Below are 26,016 nucleotides of genomic sequence, written 5' to 3' on the forward strand. Positions count from 1 at the left end.
TAGCCATTAACCAATGAATTCCCAAATTGCAATCAGTAACCGAAAGAGACTCAGTAAGCTATAGGGGGACAGCTCTCAGTAAGCTATAGGGGGACAGCTCTAACAACAGTGCAAGTAAAAAGGATATACAACTTCTTGGAGGGACAATCAACACAAAATAAGGGAACAGCAAAGTCTAGACCTGTAACAGTGAATGGAGGGGCAGATTTAACTCAACTCAGGAAGGGAAGCCACAGGCTAAGAACAGGCCTTGGCTTCAAATTGACAACAAGCAACAATTCTCTGCAAACCCTCTTTGCAATCTGATGAAGACAAATGATCCAATAATTGTTTCGCAGAGTGGAAACAGGCACAGCAACACCAGCATGTTTAAGCAATCCATGCTGGAAACTAACCAGCATAGCAACGTGAGTACTAAGGACAATGATAGGGTGCTTACTATCAAAACTCAAATCTGCATTCTGTAAGTAACCCTACCTCATCTAGATAAGGATTGAGTTTGATCAAAGTTGAATCGGTGGGGATGGGTTGAGACCTAGCCAGAGCATTTTTTTCTCTTGCAAAGGCCTCTCTTTGAGCATAGTAAAGCAGTTTTGCCTTGGCTTTCGATAATTCTCCATAAGTCAAGGAAGCACCAGCTTTAAGGGATGCTCTACTATTACTGTAGGAGCAAATCTTGATACCCAACCTACTACATTAAGTACCTTCAGAAAGGAGCTCCATTGGGAGAACTCAAACAAGGGCTGATCATACTCAACTGCAACACAAACAGTGTCAGTTTCACATTGCTATTCTGGGGGAATCCCTCTATCACATCTTCCTGAAGTAGGAGAGATGAGGTGCAGAGCCAAGAAGGACCCACTAACCAAAACATCAGACAGCGTGAGTTGCTCCGCATAAACACCTCTCAATATCAGGTCTGCAGGGTTGTCCTTGCCAGGGCAATGTTGCCAACAAGTTGGTGGGGTCAATCCTTGAACTTCCACAACTCTGTTTGCTACAAATCTTTTCCATCTATATTTGACTCTCCCTTAATCCAAGCTAGGGCAACAGTGGAATCTGTCCAACATTGAATTGGAACCTCCTGGACCAGCCGCAACATGGATTTCACAAATACAAGTTTAGCACACAATATGGCACCAAGTAATTCTATCCTAGGGAGGGAAACTTTCTTTATAGTGGCTACCGTACCTCTAGCAGCAACCAGTGATACCTTGAAATTTCCCTTGTTTGGCACTATCACATACACACAAGCACCATAACCCTTTTCCAAGGCATCACCAAAGGCATGGAGTTCAATAGCAAGGAATATCTCTCTAGGATAACTCTTAAAATAAGTAACAATTAATTTTCAACGATTGAAGTGCAGAAAGTCCTACAACCCACAACTTAACTCTGCCTTGCATAGCCTCGGGTAACAGTTCATCCCAGTCTAGACCTAATCTCCAGATTTCTTGGAACAGTATTTTTGCATGCATAACAAAGGGACCTATGAACCCCAAGGGGTCTAAACATCGAGCAGTTAGGCTTAGCACATTCCTCTTGGTACAAACAATATCTCCAAAAGGGTGCACATTCTCTACCTTAAATGTAAACCAGTCAGAGGAGGAAACCCAGTGTAGTCTTCTACACTAGAATCTTCTGTCATTGGCAAGGTTTTATAATTAAAAGTACACTTTGACAGGGACATACCAACCTCCTTCAACATACCATAGGCTTCACTGAATCTTACACAGCCCCAGAAAGCCAGTCATCAACATACAGATTCTCATGCAATTCAGAAACCACCTCTGAGGGAGGGTATTTCTTTAAATGAAATTTCAAAGTGGCATTCAACTGAAAGGGACTACTCTTATTTCCAAAGGGTACTCATACAAAACAGAAATGTTTTACAATGTCCCTTTCCTTCAACAAAAACCTGAGAACACCACAGTCCCCTCTCCTCACCTGTATTTGAAGGAAAGCCTTTGTAATATCAGCAGCAGTTAAGGCCACCTTCCACCGAAATCTCAGTAAAACCTCTACTATATAAATCAGGTTTAGGGAAGGGCCACTTTCTAAAGTCATTTAGGGACACCCCATTGTTGCCACGAGCTGACCCATCAAACACAGGCCTGATTTTGGTGGAGAGCTCGCCTTCTGCACCACAGGTCTGTGTGGCAAATAGAACACTGGGAACCCACCCTACAACTGATGGGGTGGGATCTCTATAATGCCCTCTCTTTCATACTCTTCAGACAACTAATATTGTTCCTGCAGACAAGGGTCCCTGTCTAACTTACAACTCAGATTCTCCAATCATCTTAAAGCCTGGTGTTCATTGTTAAGTAACTAACTTTACAGACTCCAATTTCCATGGAAGGGCCACTTCATAACGGCCTTCCCTGCAACTTACAAATTTCTCAGATTACACCAGAATACGGTCAGGCTTAATAGCTCCAGACTGTATTTCCTGGGCTTGAATGCCTACAGATTCTAAATCCCAAAAGTTACTCAGACTATCTTCCTGAAAATTAGGAATTGTTAAGTTGCACACCTACACTACAGTTAACTTTAGACCTATTAGAAGATCCAGACAAAACCTAATCAAAAAAGTCTCCTGGGGTACAAGCCCTTCATGACATAAAACTTTGTTAGGAATCAGCAGCTTCCAATAAAGATCTTGCCAAATCAACATATCCACCTGTATCTTTTGGTTAGATCCATACTCAAGATGTGCAAAAGGTTCCAAGTACCTATGGTCAACCTTGGTCCTATATAAAGGGGGACAAATTACATTAATCTCTGCAACCTTAAAACTAGATTTGTGGTTATTTGCCCCCAAACTCATCACTTCATAAATGCTACACATATCTGCCTCAGAGGCCTACCCCCCCCCCCCCCACACACACACACACACACAAGCAGAAAATGACAAATACTCAAAGGTCAGCCACTTAGGCTTGACCCTTTTGACCAAGTCCTTTGAAATGGATGATCGATCCGATCCTGTATCAAACATTACAGTGGCAGAGGTAATACCCTGAGAGCCTACAACCTTTATTTATCCTCATTGTAATACAAAACACTTCTTAATAGCCCAAGACCTGGACTCACAAGTGGCCACTCCCATATGTGTAACAGATTCACTCTCCCCCTGCACTTTTTCTCCTCCAGGTTTTTTTTTTCACTAGTAGCTGTCATGGGGGATAGTATCGCATCAGACTTACAACATATACTAGCTACTTAGGGCATGGTGATGGCCACCCTTGCACTTTGAACACTTGGCCCAGCAACCCCTTGCATAGTGGCCAGTAGATAAATACTTAAAACACAGCTGCTTTCCACGAATGGCTTCTCTTTCTTGAAGTGAGAGCTTCCCTAGGTATACCAAAACACTTTTCACTGGGATGCAGTTTTCCACAGAATGCACACTACTGCTTGGAAGTGTCCTGCGCACGCTTTTATTGCTTGTTCTCAGCAGTCACAAATCCAAGGATTATTTTTTTATTACTCTTATTTTATAGTGTAGGTTGATTCTCTAGATTCTTGTAATCTCAGGATGCTTGAAAGACAAAACGAAGTTGTTTTTCATACTTCATTCACACTAATAGTTCCTAATCTCTCCTACCTCTGCTCAGTAGACATCCTCCAAAGAGATGCCACTCCCAAAAGTGGGAAGGTCCTTTTCTGTTACTGCCTTTTTGTTTCATTCATTGGTTAATCACATCCATTGTCTCACCTGTTTAGGGCAGAAATTAATGTTAACACCTCCCTCGATGGGTGTAACTAATGACGTCACTGGAAATGTTCTGGTTCCAGTGGGAGTTGAAAGGTTATAAAAATAAAGCAACAAATGCACTTAAAATAAGGGTTGCCAGTTCGATAAACACATACCTATTTTGGGTTACTTCATTGCTCGCCCGATAAACACTTCTCTTGTTTGGGTTTTTATGAGAATGGTATTTCTACAGAAGCAGTCCGCACAGACTGCAAGGAACGTAACCGCAGATGCGACAAACACTAGGTTTTGGGACGTCCAATGTATTTCGCCGTGTTTAGTACTAGCCCCTGGGGTGTTAATTACAGTCGTCCAAATAAATAGGCTATTACTTAAAATTCTTGTTCAGTAGGTAAAACTGCATAGAAAAACCGTAACTGCCATAGTCTAGGCTGCCGCAGATAAGTACCCTAGATCTACCATGAGAATACTTCCATTGCTCTCTCTCTCTCTCTCTCTCTCTCTCTCTCTCTCTCTCTCTCTCTCTCTCTCTCTCTCTCTCTCTCTCTCTTATTCTATTGGGTAGCTTACAGTTTAGTTGGCCAGGCCACGCAACACCTTTTTGCCCGGCCTATAATCACTCCGCCACGGTCACCCTAGATAAGCTTTTTCTGCCTTTTTTCCACGCCAGGATCCTCAGCTTTTCGGTGGTTTGGGCCCTGAAGGGCCTCAACCCTTTCTTGCCCCTACTTATTGCAGGAATTCTAGCAGCCCTTCAAGGTCTCCTTCCTCTCGTTGACATTGAGACCATTCTGATTGAATCTCGTGGGGGAGCAGGGACAAGATCATGGGCACCAATATCAGCCCATATTGGTCTCCTCCTACCCCAAGAGCCTCTAAACTGCGGACGTGGGCTATCACATCGTCTTTCAATTTCCGCAACGCCGAGAGTTGATTGTCGTACTTAGGTTTAGGTGAAATTGCAATTTGCATTAGGTCCTGAATGTGGGCGGAAATTATCCTGTTTGGTTTTGCATACCTCTCTTCTAGCAGTTCACAAGCTAATTTATAATTAGCTGCCGTCAGAGCTCGACCCTGTATAACGCTCTTTGCCTCGCCCTCCAGCACAGAGCGCAGGTACATAAATTTGATAACTGGAGGCAGATGCGTGTCATCAACAATAGCCTTAAACTGATCCCAGAACGGCATCCACTCCGTTAATTTTCCGCCAAATTTTACTAACTCAAGCTTGGGCAATTTCACACGAAGTGCTTCACAACATTTATTAGAGTTCACAAGTCTGTCATTGCGTAACCTTTCTAGAATTTCTACAGCAGCAATGCGGGGTTTGTGTACTTCTTTCAGAAAACCGTTTGCTTCATAGACTCCTCTTTTGATTTCTTCGGGATTCTTGATCAAGCGTTGCACCTTTTTATTTACTTCTTCCCACTCGGACTTAATGCGGTCGAATTGGGCCACTAAGCTAGTCAACTCGTGCCAGGTTGGTTGGCCTTGTAGATGTTCTTTCAAATTTTCCGCCGCACAACGTAGCCATGTTTCGGCGCCGACTCTCTCCAATTTCAGATTTCTTAATTTGGTCGAATCACTGGGAAACCCAGGGAATTCCTTGTCACTTTCCTCTCCTGGGATCTGGGCACCACGTTGTATGTTGGCTTGAGCTAAAGGCCCATCTAGGTGAGACATTGTCTCCTTAATAGGTTAAGTTACTCAAATTCTCGGGGGAAAAGGAATTTCGAAAACTTCGCGAGTAGTAGTAGTAGTAGTAGTGGGTGGGATATGCCTTTGAAACTGCTCCCTTGCTTCTTTTATTCCTCCTTTGTTTGTGTTTGTTTGAGCTTCTTCTCTCTGAAATACCACATTTCTTTTATAAAATCTTTCCTATTCTCCACTTCCTCCCTCATTAGAACTACCAATAAGATTGTATTTGCTACTAATTCCTCTTTATTTTCTTGATATGGTTGCTGCATAAAGCTATATCTATTTCTAATTTCATTGTAAGCTGGGCAGTAAAGTAAGATATGTTATTAATTTTCATTTTGTTCCTCACAGTATAAACATTTTGTATCTTCTCCTTTTATACTATTTCTGTCATTTAATCCTAGTATTTCTATATTTCTATTACTTTTCTATCATCACTTCTGAAACCAAGTATATCAGATAGTAATAGTTTTCGGTATAGGGTTGTTACAGTAATTCATGATTCACTCTTGCTTCTTTGACCTTTGTATAACTCACAATGAATTCAAATTTCAACAAGCTCGGGGAGCTAACAGTAGGTCTAACCTCTGTTTTATGAATCTCAGTTCACCCAAAAATTCACAATAACGGTACAGACAAGATACACAAACCAATTGTTACAACAGTTTACCGTCTCAATTTCAAAATTAGCAATAAACTCTGACAAAGGAGGGCATAAATACACAAAGCACAGGGTGTCGGTGAGAAGGCACAGGGAATGGGGAAACTTACAAATGCAATCATCTCAACAAAGGGGAAACCCATATTTATTTTACAACACAGCACAGTTTACCTGATTAAGCACTCTATAATTGTCATATAAGGAATGTTTAGCAATATTCAGTGATGAACTTCTTAATTTTCCACGTATTGACACAATGTAAACAAATAGGGAGCGTTCTTTTGGAAGCTACAAACGTACATTTTAACAAAACATAGACACAAGATGAGAGGAGAGCATTCTCTTGGACAACAAACTGACATACAGTACAGTAGAGTGTGCCACAGGGCAACTTTTCTGTATCTTGGAATGATGCTCATTCAAAAGAGGATACTTACAGTACAGCCAGCCTGTCTTTTATACCCAAATGCCTTTTGAATTTCTTGCCACGTGAGAGTATGGAAACAGAAGTATATGATGGGATAGAATAAAGAACAACTGATAATGTCTTCTGCATAACTTCCTTCTTATCATTGCGAAATATTGTACTAAAGAGTAGAATCTGCTATCCAAACACACAAGAGGCTAAGAGTGGATTCTTGTCAGTTGATATCAAGAAGGTAGATGATAGAGGGTTTGATGATAATAACTTTTACAAATAAACCCTCTTGCAACATTGTATGTTTTTCACACATGTTTTTGTATATACAGGTATCTCGAAATGACTGCCAACACTTATTGTTTTAAGTTTGAATAGTTGCTTTATAAAATTCCACATTTTTGGTTCACATCTCTTTGAATTATGTAAGTCAAGCATAGTTTCTAGAGTTAACTGCATCAGGAATCTATTCTCTACAATAAGCATTAACTTAGTCTTAATGCCGTATGGGAACTTACAAGTGTTTATTATTCAGTGTTGATTTTTATGACATTCCAAATATGTATTCATTTCTTTTGTGATAGTATATGTTATGTGACACTTTCTAGTTGACAATAACAACATTATTTTCCGTTCTTGCCAAGTACATAAATGAACAGGAAAATGAGAAATGTGGTTTTTACAAATCCTGTGTGAACAAATGTCAAGAATGTTTGCCGCACAAGTGCAATGTCCAAGAAAAGTATTTTTTAGAAATATAAAATTCGTGCAACACCCATATAGTATAATCATTTACATAAATTAGTATCATGAGGAAAATTAGGTAATCCACAAAAAAGTTAAAACATTGCTTTGAATTTTCTTTGGGGTTGTTGGTTTAATGCCACATTGCATATATGGTGTACAAACTTTATTTATCTCCTTAACTCTTCATAGCGCAAGTGAGTTTGTACTAATTGGTGCTGTATATTTCAGATTAGGTGATTTATATTTTTCTGTAGTACATACTTATTCTTAATGCTTTGATAATGGTAACTCATTAAATTGATCTAACCAATTCACAAGAGTAAGGAGGTTCAGAATGGGACAAACTTAACTTACCAATATTCCCGACTTTGTTCTTTTTGCTGTGTAGACTTTGGGACAGAATTTGAGACATTGCAAGTTTTGTTACAGAAGAAAATTCTATTATTGCATGCTCTCAGGAATGTTACTTCGCGCTAATTGGGGGTCAGACTCCCCGCTTTGATCGCCGGAATAATGACCGAACAAGGGTAATTAGTTATTTTGAATGAATTATTATCTAAAATGAAATGGAACACAGAATCAAGTGTAAAGGAACATAAGTACTAGAGAGGCAGTCATCCATTTTGGAATATTATAATCAAGAGTTACTGTTTCTCTTTACCTTGTGACTGTGTTTCATTATGTGAAGGTACAGTGCAACCTTGTTAATCTGAATATCCAGAATCTGTAATTATTTGGATAGATTCTGAAATTAGAATTTTTCAAATGGATAGATTAGCAATGACAAATGTATACAACCATAGCTATTAAAACACAGTTAAAAGTACTAAAAATGCATGTAGAATATTAAAATGCTATAAAATTAAATGTATGTCAAATCAGATAGTTATCAGAAATGTAGAAATAAAGTAAATAAAAAAAAAGAACTGACCATTGGGTATAAAACAGTAAGATATAAAAAATTACGTTAAACTTATGTTAAAGGTAAAAATATAAGTAAATAAGACTTTAAAATAGTCACAGGTAAAATGTTGGATTTTCTAATTTACTACAGTACTATGAATTACTAAAAACTCACACAGAAAAGTAATAAAAAAAAATATACCTGAAGTAGACTGGGAAACTAAAATACAAATAAATTAAAGACACAGTACGATTATGAATGAAAAATGTTTATTTTATTTTTCATGAAAATCATGTAATTGGAGTTAACCAAAAATATATAATAAAATTTTGTTTAAAAAAATTTTTTTTCCGCACCAACCCATAGAAAACCTGTAAATCATATATACTATAGTCAATATTTGTGGCCTTCAAATGTCCAAAACACTGCAGTGATTAGTCCAGTAGATGGAAGATGAGCAGTAGAGGAACTGCACAGGCACCACCTAGATTCTCAGGTTCACAGCAGGTTTTATATGGAATGTTAATTACAAAGTGAGTGGGGCTGGGAGGAGGGTAAAATCAATATTGTTTATACAAATTTGATTGGTTTCACCACGTAGACTTGAATCACTATTTACAAGTTCAAGCTGCTTATTGGCCCAAAATACTGATTACTAGCTATTATCTACCAAATCTAGGGAGAGACTTAGGAGACTAAGATAGGTAAGAGACACAAGTCTTTGATCACTGCAAGGGGTTGAAGAGGGAGCTCAGAAGTGAGAATAAAACTAGGCACCAGAAAGGTAACAGTCGTGCAATATTATAGCTTAATTGTAGGTTCAGGCACTGCTACCACTGCTGTCATAAGCCTGGTCCATACGTATTGCCAGTGGTATTGCATTTGGTCTCTTGCCTCAGACACTTCTACTACTGCTTTCTTTAGTTTGGGTTGAAGAATGACCATGGTCCCAATTATGGCCCTGAAGAGTCTAACTTTAGGCAGTAGGAGAGCTCACCCCCGGAGCAGTCCCAGTCTCCAAGGCTTCTAAATGTAGCTTGAACGATGGTCGTCCTTACTGCCGGAGCCTATACATCCCAGTATGCACTTCTGAATGCATTTTGAGTATAGTTAGGTTCCTCCTAAGAAGGTGATCTCTGATAGCTTTGTCCTGGCAGCGAAATATCTTTATGCCTGATCTGTAAAATCAGTACATACTACATGCTTTGCTGGTGGTTTTTACAGTAGAAAATGGGTCAAGTTAATCATATGCCATAGGTGCTGTTGCATCAAGTTCTGCATAGAAGAGAACAAGAATTCCTTGAGTTGAGAAGCCATTAAACTTATTTTACTGACATTAAAAATTATTAAATATCCAGCTAAATTCTATAGAATTAAATGAAACAAGGATTGGTTAGTCTTGTAGCCTTGCCCAGCTGTTAACAGGTTTATAAATAATGTGTGTGGCAGTTACCAGCTTTGAACATGAACATCTAGGTGGTGCTTGTGCAGTGCTACCATCAATCTTCTTCTGTCTGTTAAATATAAAAGACTCCAGTGTCTTGGGCCTTCAAAAGACCACACATATGGGCAGTGTATGAGTGATGGATTTATGGTAAAAAAAAAAAATTATTTTAAAATAATTAGCAATATGAATAAGACATTAAAGTGGTTGTTTTGGAGAAAATTTGATTTTAATTTTTTATGGTGTATCATACATGATAGTATTTTTTAAAATTTCATGCAATCTAAACAATTCCCACATCCATATCTAGACAGGGTATCCCCCAATTCATCCAGATTAACAAGGTGGTATGATGCCCTATACTTTTCATTGACTGTACATATTATTTATTACTTATTGTTATTTCAGATAAGCATGTTGCCTTTGCAAATTAAGCTTTGTTTCCTTCTCAAGTAAATTACCTGTAGATTTATTGATTCACAACGTATGAGCTCTTGTGAGCAAAACAAAAGCTACAGAATTGACAAAGCTGTGGTTCAAATAGGATGACTAGTAAAATCTAATTTTAGGCTTTCCATAGTTTGAGAGTACATTTATATGTTTGACTTTAAAATACAAGGATATTTCTGGCATTAGGGCAGCCATTATTTTAGCAAAGTCGAATATTTCACCAGCCATCTATGTTCATCTGGATGGCATAAAAAGACTTCAGCTTTCTTAAAAAAACTTAAGAGAGAACCAGCAGCCATACAGGCTTTTAGAAAGCTCCATATCTTTTGTGAATGAGTTTTCACTCCGAGTTCATTGCATTTGACTACAGTTTATACGCTAATAGTAAAAATATTAATAAGCTTATACAGTAGTTAGTTTAATGTCAGACCTGGCTAGTACAATGAAAAACTATCATGTACCCAAAGTACTAGTTTTGGCTCGTAGTAGAGTACTGCCACCTACCACCAAAAGCCAGGGTATCAAAGAATAAAGATGGTTCTTACAAAAAAAAAAACATAATGTGAATTGTTCTATTCAACAATGACACAAAATTTTTGAAAAAATCTCAATAAAGTTGCCTAATCACAGAAATTATTGGATTGCTTCATATTGTCAAAAAGTCATACAAATGGAAGTCATGAAAATGGAATCTGAAATTGATGACAGTTCTTTAATTAATTTAGGATGGTAAAATTATACAAAACATTCCATGTTATCAAAATTAAATGTATGTATATGTAAAAGATTCATTGCAGGAACTTCATATGTATTACATTTGATCACTGCACCATAATACTTTAAAATAAGTATCTGAGATCTAACTCCAAATACGCCATTTCTTGAAAACTGTTTGTGTTTGTTCATGTACTAACATGAACAATGACCATACTCTTACAATAAAGACATTTATAAAGTTGATCCTTTCAGAACTTCATACCTTGATGAACTTGTGTACAGTATTATTATGTCAGTTTTCATAATAATTCTTCTCTAACTTTTGTCTTTTACCCATAAAAGAAAACAGTACATTAGCCCATAGAGAGCTGTACTTGTGTCAGTTGCATAGCATTTGAGATTCTCATGCTAGGAAATTGTGAAATAAATTGCTCACACTGGAAATTGACAAAATAACTGAGGTGTGAGTTGGTTTAGACTTCATTTTATGAAATAAACAATGATGGCGGAAGCATTTGTTTATTGGAAATTTGATAAAATCTAACAAAGAGCAGATTAATTATAGTGCTCTGTCTAATTGAAGCCTAGGATCTGAAGCTAAAGCTAGATTTACCTTGATCTTCGGACAGGTGTAAGGCATAGAATTTGCTATATACCATGTGGCCAGTATGTATATTAATGAAAAAGGTAAAAAAATATGGGAGGCTTTTGCTGGGAAGCAAGGATGCCAAAAGATTTTAACTGAATCTTTAATCTCTGCTTCAAGGGAGATAATAGCTCATCTAATATATCAGCAGAGATGTCAGGGACTGCTTGACTTCCATTCATAAAATATATTTTTCAGAAATCATACTGGGTTCACTTCACTGCTTGATAGTAATGCTTTAAATTTAATATCCTTGGGATAGAATGCCACTGGTTTTAGCAACACACACCAGTTAGCAGCTTTGTTGGTTGCATGCTATAACAAAAAGATCATAGGGCTAATGCCAGGTGAAGACTAGGAATCTGTTTCCTGCAGTCATGTTTGTAGTGTAGTACGTACATGGCTTGTTTCAAGTTAGGGCTATAATAAGCTTAGGTACATATATGGCATTATGTAAGTGGTTCCTGTGGGAGTTCCTGGAATTTAATATCAGGCATCTTATAATAATAAGTGCTGAGAAAGCAGCAGTGTTAATAGTTGGGTCAGGCAAAATTGTAAGTATTGAAATACTGAACAATTGTCATTTTGCTTTATTTTAGGTGTGAACTAGAAAGCTGCAACTTGATAACTGTCAGAGTAGTTAAAAGGTGCCATCACCTACTATATCATTGCATACCAAGTGGTACATTAGATTGTTAATGTCCCCCAAAGAGGGAGGACAAGACTAACTGACTATTTTCCTGAATTGAAGAGCCCTCTAATTACATGTAGTACTATATTGGGTTTTAAAGCTAAAGCTTGCCAGGTGCTTGCTGTAGGTCACCACAAGGCTTTCCTTTAAGGATATACGTATATGTAGGGGAGGACCCTTTTTGACTTTCCACAGTTAGCCCGAGAAGTTGATATTTTGAATGAGTGAGCTAGTTAAACTGTGTAATAATGATGCAGGGTCCCGAGCGATTCCCACCTGTTTCTTTTATAGCAAAGCATTTTGTTCTCTCCCTGTATGTAGGTATCATTCAGTTTTTAATCCATATTTTGGTACAGTTTATTCATTCAAGGGTTCTTTTTTAAACCCCTTTTCAAGATAGTGGTAATCTATGCCTCTGATTTTGTATACCATAGGAATTTTACAAGGCCACTCTTCACTCATTGTCACTGGTGGTGCTGGAAACAAATTTCTTTACCTAGCACTTTGTAACCCCTAGCACTGGACTTCATTTATCATTATGGGATTTTATTTTTAGCATAACTGTGTTTTGATGTTTATAACCTTGGCTGTCACTCCTTCCTCCTTGCTAGCTGGTCTTTTTATTTTGTTTACCACACCTGTTTTACTCATCATTTCTTAGTCTTGCCTCCCAGCCTTAGGTAGACTGCTAGGCATTGCCAAAACATCCTACATAGAATAGGTCTGGTTTTACTCTGTGATACCTGAACACAAACAGTTTCCTATTTATTTATCCTATTAAATTAAACTTATTAGGTGTATTTCACAATACGTAACCTAATATTTTTTTACTTTTTTATTGCTAAATATACTGTGAAATCAGAAATATGTAAAATTTCAATTATTAGAATGCCTTTTCACTCGGTTAAAAGAGCATAGTCATAGAGTTTTGGATAATTTCATGTGTTCTATATTTGTACATAGATATATTATTTAGTATATGCTAGATGAATTATCCAAAAATATTTAAAACTTTGGGTCAGAAATGCTGTAATATGTGACTGAAAGCATGGATCATAATTTGAGTCATGTCATCAGTCAATAGACTGAAGGTATTTTTCGTGGATTCTAAAAGGAATTGCCTTAAATATAGACCCCCATTCTTTTTAATACTATCATCTCTCGTTGATATCAGTAACATTTACTGTCATTTAACATTCAGTTACTGGTAATGCATTATGGACACGTTTGTCTTAATCTCCTATCCTAAGTTACTTAACATATTTGACATTTAGAGTACTATGCTGAAATTACAGTACATCCAGTCAGCTATTCCAAAGTGCTTACTTAATTATACACTGTACATTCTCTTACCTAATGATAGTATGTATAGTCCATTAGTTACTTGACTGTGTATATGTATGTATTTGTTTGTTCACTGATGTAAAGCTCATAGCTCAACACTAAAAATAAGAAACCACAAAGTCCCATTTTTTTCTTTGTGTAGTGTAGCCATCATAATATTTATTGCTTTTCTTTGCTTTCTTGGTTCTGTCAGTTATAGAATTAGAGTATGTATTATGAATACAATTGAAAAGGGAATTATTTTGTTTTTAACTGTTCATACCACTGTTACCCTACTCACTATTGTGATTTTTAATCAATCTTTTTCCCTAAAACTGTCAGTCATCCTTCCAAATTAGTGGATATTTATGATTAATTGCTACCAATTAATTTATCTTTTATTATACACCTAACAAAGATGAAAAATAGGAATCAGTTGTGTTTAATACAAATGTGAAAAAAATTTCCATTTTCAATAACAAGTATCAGTTGAGTACCATAGTTCCTATTTTCTCTTTCAGGTTATTTTTAAAGCTTTCATCATTCATTTCAAGGACATTTACCTGTCTTTTCTTATTGCAAGGTTAATTTTGCTATTCTTGTTTTTGCTGACACAAAATTTTTAAAACTCATGTTTTGTGGGTATAATTACAGTTTGATTTAAAAGAAAGTGAGACTTTGCCCATGAATTTCATATGCAGTACCATCAAAGTTCAAGAAAGATTTTAGAAGTTTATTATATTCTGCAAATAATACAGTGTAGTAATAACAAAATTAGGGTAACTGAATTATATATACATTTTTGTCTTATATTTCTATAATACTATATAGTACTATTGTAATCTGGCTGATGAAAATGCTACAGTATTTTATTTTCTTTCATTAACTATTTCAATGTCACCTTTTGTTCTCCATGTGATTGATAAAGTATTTAATCCCCTAGTGAAGGTTTGTTGTTTTTAAAATATTACTTTGTTGTTGTTTGAATGAAACTAAAAGACATAGTATCAGCTTTTGTGCCATTTCTTCCAATTTTGTTATATTTATGTGATCTTTTGTAGATATTTCTTCAGTGTAATATTGTTTGTATTGTTTTAAATATATAACTTGTCAGTTATCATGTTCCCTCTCCATCTAATTTGTGTATTGCTTCTTATTCCTTAGGCATTTGTCCAAATTGTTCCATGTGTTTCACTGTAGCAATTAGCCTTAAATAAATCATATTATTATGATGTCTTAACTGGATATTTTAAGGTAAAGTTATAAGATATCTGCAAGCGTTTATTTCTGTTAATTGTGAGCCAAAGCTTTTGAAACCTTGCAGTTTCATCCTGTGCATGCTGAACTTATTAATAACTGCTGTACTGCATTTGATTCATTTAGTATACATATTACATATACCTTATACACTAATGTTTGAAGTGTAATATATTCCAAAACACATTGCAGGCTGTCGATTGTGAGGAGGATTTCTTAGTTGTAGCCAACAGTGATATAGCACAGTTATGTGCAGAGAATATACTATTATGGCAGCACTTCCTCAGTGTTGTGATGAGCTCAGAACCAGTGAGGCAGTACTTAGCTCGCCAACATCACATTCAGAGGGTAAGCTACTAAATCATACGCTACTAAATCATATACGTACAGTTACTGTATGATATTTTACTTGCTACTGTATAGTGCAGCTGTTTTTCAGTTATAAACAGAGAGTACTTTAAGAATATGATTCCAATGAAATTGGGTAAGAATATGATTACAATGAAATTGGGTAAGAATATGATTGCAATGAAATTGAGCTTGTTATACTGTTCTGCTAGCTAATAATTTTTGCATTGCATATTGTTTGAATACTTTGTTGAACGACGAAAAAAGTTTAAAATTCATCTCAGTTCATATAAACTATTTATTATTAGATTTTTGGCACTTAAGCCAGTAGATACCAATGAAGTTTTACGCTTAATTATTTTGTGGCATCTCATGCACAATCATACTATATTTTCTGTCATATGTAGTTTGTTGTATCTACTTCTGCATCAATGAATTTTCCTGTTTCTATTGTAATAAAATTTATTTTACTTTTTTCAGGTAAAACGTTTTGCCGAGGCATTTTTTGTAATAGACAATCCCCGTCCCTCCGCAAGTGGGTGCTACGATAGTAATTACCAAAATTATGTTGTAGTATCTGAAGCTGTGAGACGATCTCGGTACTTTAATTCTCTACCACCTCTTGCGATTGAATGTGTAGAGGTAATTGAAATATTCTTTCATTTTTATTTAGCAATGTTAAAAGTGTCTGCCACTTTTAAATTGAGTAGTACATTATTTCATAAATAAGAATAACAGTAATTGAGAGCTGGATCAGTCACCCTTAAAATGTCAAAGATTGATTTTCATCATAGTACCATATATGTTAAAAAAGGGATTTTGACGTAGGAAAAATCTATTTCTGGGCGAGGAAGCCGTGTCGCTCCGTGAAATGTGTCCTCTTTAGCACTATTTCTAGTAAAATATTGCTATGATACCAGAGAACTGCTAAATTGGACATGTCAGAAGTCTCTGACTCGCTCACCTAAATAAAAGGTGTCGGTATAGAACTGGGGCTAGCCTAAAGTTCCCATGGTTAGTAGACTTTCAAATTCTATTCACTAGCTACAGTCAGGAAGTAAGAACTCTTTCATAATCATTCAGTCTGTTTCCAGTAGTTTGTGTTTCCACTCTACCTCTCTTACATGCTTCTGACATCTTATCCTGTAAATATACTTGAAGCTGATAAGTGATAACTCTTAAATAATTTTCATTTTAAACTAAGTCAAACTTGAAACACTCAAATCACCACTTAAGCTTGCTTAGGCTATCAGACATGTGCATTACTTTAAGTCCTTTACATTGGGAGTTGGGGTGATTAAGATTACCCTTTTGTTCTTATTCACCTTTTATCTTCTGTTGAGGGCTGCCAACATATTGTGGACTTTGTTGCCTTAGGCTCCTGATGGCCCATACCAAACTGGATTAATTGTTTAAGTAGACAAAATTTGTCAACATCCCATTTCATTTTAACACCAATACTGAGGCACCAAACAACCAACAATTTTATCTTCTTTCCTACAAGAAAGCCTCCATATCATCTGCCTTGCTTCTTTTCAATTCATCCCCTTTCCCAAAACTTAGGAATTAATTGATAAGAGAAACAAATTTCTTTTTTCATCTTTTGTTTTAAAATTCTGCTTATGGATAGTGCAGGAAAAGTTTTAAAAATAATCATTAGTTTTTGCTTTCATTGTAGAGCTGGGTCACTTTAGCAATTTGATTTACAGGGGCTACCATGATTTCCTAGCAAGAACAAAAGCATTTTTTTCTGTCCCTGCAAAAGTGAATCACCTTATAGGGAGTTTCTCTCCTAGTTTGGAGCCTTGAACATTCTTCTATGTGAGTACGGGTTCTCATGGTGGAGTATCAGTAAGCACAGAAGCAGTAGAGACATTACTTGAGGTTGAAGCTAGCCTGTAGAAGGTCCATCACATCTTTGGGACTGTTGCTTTGGAAGCAGCAGCTTCTATAATTGAGGTCATAGAACTGGAGTATGTACGATACTACAGTCAGTCTGCAGTTATCGGTGGGGGGTCCCGTTCCCGGAGGGGTGCCAATAAGGGAAAACTGCCGTTCCTGGAGGGGTGCCGATAAGGGAAAACTGCCATTAACCGAAACACTGAAATTTATGGCATCAATAACTAGTTATAACCAGTTAATGGTGCTTCTGTTAGGTATTTATGGTACCATAAACTGCCAGTTTTACGGCGTCAGACAAGCACCACAAAACCGGATCGCCATTAACCGAGGACTGCCTTTACTATTGTAATTGAGCATTTAGATTTATCTATTTCTTGTCTGCAGCTTTTGGGATACAGTGCCCCCATTTTTATGCATTTTACATTTCTGTGTTTCATTTTGCTACAGATTTTTGTGGACAAATCATTCACTTGTTTGCGAGGAAATTTCACTAATTTGCTGGTTTTTCTTTTGGCCATATCACCCAAAATTTTCACCAATTCACTTTTTTTTTTGTAGGCTAATGCTGTGTGTGTGTTCACTAATTACTGTATTTTTTCATTAAAGTATATACTATACGTATATACTAAGAGAGAGAGAGAGAGCACAAGAATTTTCTAACAAATTAATGGGAGATGGTGAGGGCTAACGATGTTTGTATGATAAATGATTTACCGTACCTAATAATAGACCACCAAGCTTGGACTGGATAAGGGTGGGGAAAGAAGAAGAAGAAGGGCTGGGTTCACTGGGCGACACAGGTCCCCCCCCCCCCCCCAGAAAGTACTAATTTTTAAATATGTAATAAGATTAAGTAATAATAATAATAATAAAATACTGTAATTAAAATATTTATGCATTTCTATAGTAAATTTTTTAGAATCTTAAACAAACAAATTTCATTCCGAATCTTTTTGAAAGGCTTTGAAGGGGGGAGCGTCAGATATTTGACATATTTGAGAGGTTCACCCTCCCCCCATGTTTCAGAGCTTTTGGAAAAGATTGGGAATGAAATTTGTTTAAAATTTCAAATAATTTACTATAGAAATGCATAAATGTTTTAATTACAGTATGTAGCATACTACATATTGCATATTATTAGCGTTATATTAGTATTTGAAAATTAGTACTTATTACATATTATTAGGTAAATCATTTATTTATCATACAAATGTGGTTAGGCCTCACCATCTCCCATAAATTTATTAAGATGACTTTGAAATGATATTAAAAATATCATTTTAAAGATTGATACAGTACGTCATAGGATAATAGTTTAAGATAATATTTGATATAGGACGGTACCTTAAGTATATATACATTTGGTATTTGATCAATCAAGATAGGCCATTATAAGCATTTTTAAAACTTACTGTAATAAATAATTTTTTTATTATTTTATTACGTATTATTATTTTTTATTTGTACGTAATCACAAAAATACTAACACGACATAACAAAACTAGCATTTTGTTTGGAGGTATGTACGTGTCTCATTGATCTAAACTACCCCTGTATTTTAAATATGCTCTATACAGTAGTGCTATCTTAAAATACATACCTGTAGTGGAAATATAATTTCAAAATCATCGTACAGCATAGGAAAATTTACTACGTAAAATGTACGCCCAGTGCATTTCAGTACGAACAGAACAGTGCACATAGTTAGGTAGGCCAAAGAAAATGTGCATTTCTGAATGATAGGGGATACTTAAGAGTAACAGTTGTAGGCTTGAACATAATTTTGCAACATGACTTTGAAATGATATTAGGGTGCTCTGGGATGATAGTTGGAGGTATATTTTTGTTTCAACTGTCAAGTTTGGCAATTGATTGTTAAAATAGGCATTTATAAGCATTTGAAGGGTCTGTATATAAGAATAACAGTATATACAGGCAGTACCCTACTTACGACGGGTTTAGTGATGATGTTCAGAGATTACGACGCCTTTCAATTGTATTCATCAGAAATTATTTACAGGTTTATGACGCATGTTCCAGGGTTACGACACTTACAATGCTGATCTGGAAGAAGAAATATGACTCCAAAAAGGCAAAATAATCTGTATTTGAAGGTTTTTTTGATGAAAAATGCAAAAAAATGAAGTTTGCATAGTTTCTAATACACCCAAAGCATTAAAAGTAAGTTTGTTCATGCAACTTACCTGTCAGATATATATATAGCTGATAATTTCCGACACCGACAGAATTTAAAACTTACGACACACGTAGTGGGAGTCAGGTGGTTAGTACCCATTCCCGCCGCTGGGAGGCGGGTATCAGGAATCATTCCCATTTTCTATTCATAATTTTTCTGTCGCCGGTGTTGTGAACATCTGTTTACAGCACCTCCGTCTGGATTTGGAAACTTATTGCTACTTGAGTATCCCTTTTGGTTCTTTTTTTTGGATTAATTGATTGGATCGGTGGCTAGGCACACGTTATTAGTGGATTGATTTGATTTTGGTTTGGACTTTTCTTGGAATAAGATGTCAGGGTCTAGTACAGCTAGCGCTAGGTTCTGCTCTAGAACTGATTGTACGAGGTAGGGGCTACTGAAAAGCTTCAGTAGACCCACATACGGTATGTAAGAGTTGCAGGGAGCATGAATGTGTGTATGAAAGCCGTTGCAAGGAGTGCGAAAGACTAACAGATTCTGAGTGGAAGGCGTATGAGACCTATCTTAGGAAACTTGAAAAGGATAGGTTAAGGAGGTCTTCCTCCAGGAGTGTTTCAGGCGTTCAAGATATTAATGTTTCTCCTGTTAACCCTCCTTCTGTTAATGCTCCTAACCCTGTAGTTTTGCCTCCAGGCCCTGAAACAGTGTCTGTAGAGAGTAATACTTTATCCTTAATATTGGAGTCGATTCGTAATCTAGAATCAAAAGTGTTGGCTCTTGAGAGCAAAAGTGCAGTGATACCCCTTGTGTAGTGGAGGGTGCGTCAGATCGGCCTCGTTTCGCCTCTAGGCCTGGACCTCTGCTTGACTCCCAGGACCTGGGGAGGGAGCATGTCGAAAGCCGAAGGAGGGTTACAAGGAACCCCCACCGATCTGACGTGCCTTCGGCAGTTACTGATGAAAATCCCCAGACTGCCAGGGAGCGTGCACGGGCACGTCTCCTCAAGGAGTGTTTTTCGTCATCGGAGGCTTCATCCCCACGTAAAGGGTGGAGTTCTCAAGGTGCTTCACGTCCGCTGAAAAGGACGGCGCGTAATGTTGACGCTTCACGTCCTAGTTCGCCGCTTTTGCGATCTTCGCCTGACAGTGCGTTCGCTGCTTTTCCGCCGCAGAAAAGGCGTAGGGAGTCTTCGGACTTGGATTCAGTTAGCTCGTGTGAGCGATACGGTCGCTCCAAAGCTCGGGAAGAGGCCGTACCTGGAGGAGGAGGGGGGCGTCCCCTCGCCGCTCTCCTGCTCACAGGATCAGTCCCTCCCCAGAGCAGGAAGATTCGCCTAACAAGAGAATGATTCAGTCACTGCAGCAGCAACTTCAGGACGCTCTTGCTGCTAGAGAGGCTCTTCCGCGTCGTAGGAAGGATGAGAAGCTTCCTGTGAAGAAGTCAAGACCCGCTCTTTCTCCTCGCTCGCCTCTCTCTTCGTTCGAGTCTCCCTCTAGAGTTCGATCTGCTCCCCAGCAGCTCTCTAGAGGAGGTGAGAAGTTCGCTTCTCGCTCTCAGGATGATATATCTCCCGCTCGCAAGGTCTTCGCATGTTCGCAAGCGAGTGATCGACGCTGAGCGCGCTTCTGTGCAAGTGGAGCGCGCTTCAGTGCGCCAGACGTGCACCTGTGTGGATAAACGTGCACCAGTGAGCGGCAGCCGTTCGCTGACTGACGCTCGGCGCGCACCAGTGGAAGCCAAGCGTGCACTAGTGGACGCTCGGTGCGCGCCAGTGGACGCCAAGCGTGTGTTGGTAGAAGTCGAGCGCGCACCTGTCGGCGCCAAACGTGCGGATTCGGACGCCAAGCGCGCGCTGGTAGACACCAGTCCCTCACCGATGCAAGTTCAGGTGGATGAAGGAACCCTTCATGGGCGTCAGTTTTCTTCAGAGTTTCCTCCTACTTCTCCAGTTTCTGAGGAAGGAAGTTAGCGACGATTTAGTAGAAGCAGAGGAAGAACAACAAACAGCTAATGTCTCATCGGACTATAAAGTTTGATGCGTCTGCTACAGTCGGAGTTCGGAGAAACTTTTCAACCGGAAGCCCCTCGTACTCCTCCTTCTCAATTTTCTTCTTTTAAGGCAACGAAGGCATCGGGGTTCATTAAAATGAAGAAGTCGCTTTCCACGAAGCAAGCGTTCCGGAAAGTCAATGAATGGATGGAGAAGAGGAAAGCGTCAGGAAAGTCCTCTTTAGCTTTACCGCCTTCAAGACTCTGCGGTAAAGGAGGCATGTGGTATGAGACAGGAGAGGACATAGGCGTTAAACTACCAGCCTCTGCTCAAGGTGACTTTGGGAGCATCGTAGACGCCTCCAGAAGAGCCCTTCTGTCTTCATCAAAAGTCACGTGGACCCATAACGAGTTCGACTTTCACCTAAAAGGCCTCTTCAGGACTCTAGAGGTCTTCAACTTTCTTGACTGGTGTCTTGGAGTTTTAGATGCCAGGTCAAGGAGTTCTGATACTATTAGTCTGGGGGAGCTGTCCAGCGTACTTTCTTGTATGGACAAGGCCGTCAGGGATGGTTCTGAGGAGTTGGCTACGCACTTTAGCTCGGGGATTCTTAAGAAGAGAGCGCTCTTTGTAACTTCACGGCCAAATCCGTCTCTCCAACGCAAAAGGCGGACTTGCTCTTCGCTCCTTTCTCAGACCATCTCTTTCCCCAGGCTATGGTTAAGGACATAGCTTCAAGCCTTCAGGAAAAGGCAACGCAAGACCTTCTGGCTCAGTCTTCTAGAAGGCCAGCAGCTGCTTCATCTTCTGGAGCTTCGTTTGCCAAGAAATCGAAGCCCTTTCGTGCTGGACTTTCCTCGAAAGCAGCCTCCCGAGGAAGAGGCTCTTCCAGAGGAAAAACCCCTGCTCCATCAAAGAGTAGGAAGTGAGTCGGAAGTCCTTCAGACGCCGGTAGGAGCCAGGCTTCTTCGATTCGCGAGAGCCTGGGAAGGATGTCGTGAGGAAAGGGTACAGGATCCCGTTCTTGAAGTCGCCCCCGCTATCCTCAACACCAAAGGATTTGTCTCCCTCTTATCGAGGAGAGAAGCAGAAAGTACTTTTCGATCTGCTGGAACAAATGATCGAGAAGCAAGCGTAGAACAGGTCTTCGACCTGGAATCACCAGGGTTTTACAACCGCCTGTTCCTGGTGCCGAAAACATTCGGGGGGTGGCGACCCGTCCTCGATGTCAGCAGTCTAAATCTCTTTGTGATAAAGAAGAAATTCAAGATGGAGACGACTCAATCGGTGCTGTCAGCTTTGAGACCGGGGGATTGGATGGTCTCACTGGACCTCCAAGACGCGTATTTTCACGTCCCCATCCATCCCCAATCAAGGAAATACCTGCGATTTGTCCTGAAGGGAAGGTATTCCAATTCAGGGCACTTTGCTTCGGTCTGACCACAGCGCCGATGGTTTTCACCATTCTAATGAAGAACGTAGCAAGGCTGCTTCATTTGGAGAATATACGGATCTCTCTCTATACCTAGACGACTGGCTTATTCGAGCCTCATCGCGCGAACGGTGTCTGGAGGACCTGCACACGACCATGACGTTAGCAAAGTCCCTGGGGCTTCTGTAAACCCTCGAAAAGTCGCATTTGACTCCGTCTCAATCTTTAGTCTATCTGGGGATTCAGATGGACTCAGTGGCTTTTCGGGCTTTTCCGTCCCAGGGGCGACAACTTCAATGCTTGGAGAAAGTGGCGACCTTTCTGGGGAAGGAAACATGCTCGGTGAGGGAATGGATGAGTTTGCTGGGGACCATTTCCTCACTGGAGAAGTTTGTTTCTCTGGGAAGGCTCCACCTCCAGACCTCTTCAATTCTTCCTAGCCAACAGTTGGAAGAACAAGCAAGATCTGGAGGCGATCTTGTGCTTAACGAGAGAGGTGAAGGATCACCTAAGTTGGTGGTCAGATCTTCGGAAGCTCGCAGAAGGGCTCTCCCTCAAACTTCGGAAACCCCGGCTAGTGTTGTTTTCCGACGCGTCGTCCACGGGTTGGGGAGCAACACTAGGGAGGGAAAGAAGTGTCGGGCACCTGGAGAGGGAACAGGTGTCCTGGCACATCCATCTGAAAGAGCTGTCAGCCATTTATCTGGCTCTCAGGTTTTTCCAGGAAGAAGTATCCGGCAAAGTCGTTCAGATCAATGCGGACAACACAGCGCTGGCATACCTAAGAAATCAAGGGGGAACTCACTCGCCTTCTCTGTTTGGCCATCGCAAAGGAACTCCTGTTGTGGGCAAAAGCACAAGAAGTCACGATCCTGACAAGGTTCGTGTCAGGAGTACAGAATGTTCGGGCGGACCTTCTCAGTCGACGAGGACAGCTGTTGCCGACAGAGTGGACCCTTCACCAAGAGGTTTGCCAGTCGCTGTGGAATCTGTGGGGCTGTCCACAGGTGGATGTCTTCGCAACGTCCAGGACGAGAAGACTTCAACTCTATTGCTCGCCAGTTCTGGACCCGGGAGCAGTCGCAGTAGACGCCCTACTTTGGAGTTGGTCGGGCCTAGACATATACGCTTTTCCCCCGCTCAAGATCCTCGGGGAAGTGAGGAGGAAGTTTGCGGCATCGGAAGGAGCGAGGATGACACTCATCGCCCCCTTCTGGCCGGCAGCCGACCTGGTTCACAGAGGTGATGTCTTTCCTGGTAGACTTTCCGAGGACTCTACAAAAAAACCTTAACGGAAAAGATCTACTCAGACAGCCCCACTTCGAGAGGTACCACAAAAACCTCCCCGCTCTGAGTCTGACTGCGTTCAGACTATCAAGAAGTTGGCCAGAGCGAGGGTTTTTCAAGACCTGTGGCGAAGGCGATTGCCACTGCAAGGAGGCCCTCCTCGATCGCTATGTACCAATCGAAGTGGGCTGTCTTCAGATCCTGGTGCAGGAAGAAGGGCATTTCCTCCACACTACCTCTGTGAGCCAGATAGCTGACTTCCTTCTTCATCTGAGAGAAGAAGTGAAGTTGGCTGTTCCGACTATTAAAGGCTACAGGAGCGTGCTTTCTGTAGTCTTTAGACACAGAGGACTCGATTTGTCTAATAATAGGGACATTCACGATCTCATTAGATCGTTCGAAACTAGGAAGGTAGTCCAGCCTAAAGTACCCTCGTGGAACTTGGATGTGGTACTCAAATATTTGATGTCGAGTAACTTCGAACCGCTTCATTCAGTTTCTATCAGGAATCTGACGAAGAAAACGATCTTCCTACCGCTCTGGCGACGGGGCGAAAGAGGGTTAGCGAAATTCAGGCCATTAGCAAGCAGATCGGCTTTTCAGAAAGTAGTGCGGTGTGTTCTTTAAGTCCCATGTTCTTAGCAAAGAACGAGAATCCTTCCAACCCGTGGCCGAGGTCCTTCGAAATCAAAGGGTTGGCAGATATAGTTGGGAACGAACGTGAGAGATTCCTGTGTCCTGTCAGGGCTCTAAAGTTCTATCTGCAGAGAACTAAAGCTTGCAGAGGTTCATCGGACAATTTGTGGTGTTCAGTGAGGAAACCTGATCTTCCTATGTCGAAAAACGCACTGGCGTTCTTCATTAGGAATACGATTCAAGAAGCGCATAATAAGTGTAGTGACAGTGATTTAAAGCTTCTGAAAGTAAAAGCTCACGAAGTGAGAGCTATTGCTACTTCGGTAGCCTTTCACAAAAATATGGCTCTCAAAGATATTTTGAATGCCACATTTTGGAGAAGCAATTCGGTGTTCGCTTCACACTACCTGCGGGAGGTGAAAGTGACATACGAAAATTGCTTCTCCCTCGGACCATACATTGCTGCAGACACTGTTTTGGGGCAGGAGGCAACACTCATCCTATCCTTTAGGGATTAGGGGGTTTTTAATTTGTGTTTATGGTTGTGGAGTGACCGCCTGGGGCGGGTCTCCCGTCCATTAGCTTAGTTAAGTGGGATACCTTTGGTAAACTAAGCCAGGTGGTGGTATTTTTGTCTCGTTGCCCTCATTAGTATGGTCCATGGTCTAGTCACGTCGTGGTCTCGCCCCTGTTGACAGATCATCTGGAGTGCACCAGCTTCATAGGTCTCTACCTTGCTGGCAACTCTAGTAGCACAAGCAGACTTACGTGGCAGTAATCACGAAGCCAGCTATGCTAACAGGTAAGGAATCAAGATATCAATTATCTGCACATATGTGTTTCCTAAATCCTCTATTCTGTCTCTCCCACCACCAAAGGTGGGATTCAGCTATATATATATCTGACAGGTAAGTTGCATGAACAAAATGATATTGTAATGATACAATTAAGTTTGTTCATACTTACCTGGCAGATATATATAATTAAGTACCCGCCCACCTCCCCTCAGGAGACAGTGGAAATAAAAATTATGAATAGAAAATGGGAATGATTCCCGATACCCGCCTCCCAGCGGCGGGAATGGGTACTAACCACCTGACTCCCACTACGTGTGTCGTAAGTTTTAAATTCTGTCGGTGTCGGAAATTATCAGCTATATATATATCTGCCAGGTAAGTATGAACAAACTTAATTGTATCATTACAATATCATGTTTTCTTAGGATTTTTGGCAATTTTCCGGTTTACAATGCATCTCAAGAACAGAACCCCCGTCATAAGCCGGGGACTGCCTTACATAGTAGGAGAGTACTGTAATGTAAGGTTACTTGGGGTGTTTTGGGATAATGATTTGGGTTGTAATTTTGTTTGGAGTGATATTAAAATGTTTTTGTATGATAATTTAAGGTATATTTTTGTTTAAACTCTCAGAGTAAGCAGTGAAATGTTAAAATGGGCAGTTATAAGCATTTTAGTTTAAGAGGTACAAGGTATTTGGCAGTTATAAGTAACTTATAAGCATTTTTAGAAGATATTTTTGCATTTCTGCAGATTTTGCATTTCCCACATAAAAATGGGGGAGTTGGG

At 39.6% G+C, this 26,016-nt stretch overlaps 1 protein-coding gene across 6 annotated transcripts in view; it reads left to right on the top strand.

Moving 5' to 3' along the window:
• LOC135198498 (protein FAM135A-like) overlaps nucleotides 1-26,016 on the top strand; it is a 315,487-nt gene that overhangs the window by 276,204 nt on the left and 13,267 nt on the right. For 5 of the 6 annotated variants that reach the window (XM_064226097.1, XM_064226099.1, XM_064226101.1 and 2 more), the window contains 3 exons: nucleotides 7,704-7,772; nucleotides 14,870-15,025; nucleotides 15,506-15,667. In XM_064226097.1, the coding sequence (XP_064082167.1) occupies nucleotides 7,704-7,772; nucleotides 14,870-15,025; nucleotides 15,506-15,667 (387 nt within the window). The remainder of the gene's footprint in view (nucleotides 1-7,703; nucleotides 7,773-14,869; nucleotides 15,026-15,505; nucleotides 15,668-26,016) is intronic. The other variant, XM_064226100.1, reaches the window with a different exon arrangement.

This window comes from Macrobrachium nipponense, chromosome 22, assembly GCF_015104395.2.
Source record: "Macrobrachium nipponense isolate FS-2020 chromosome 22, ASM1510439v2, whole genome shotgun sequence".
NCBI lineage: Eukaryota > Metazoa > Arthropoda > Malacostraca > Decapoda > Palaemonidae > Macrobrachium > Macrobrachium nipponense.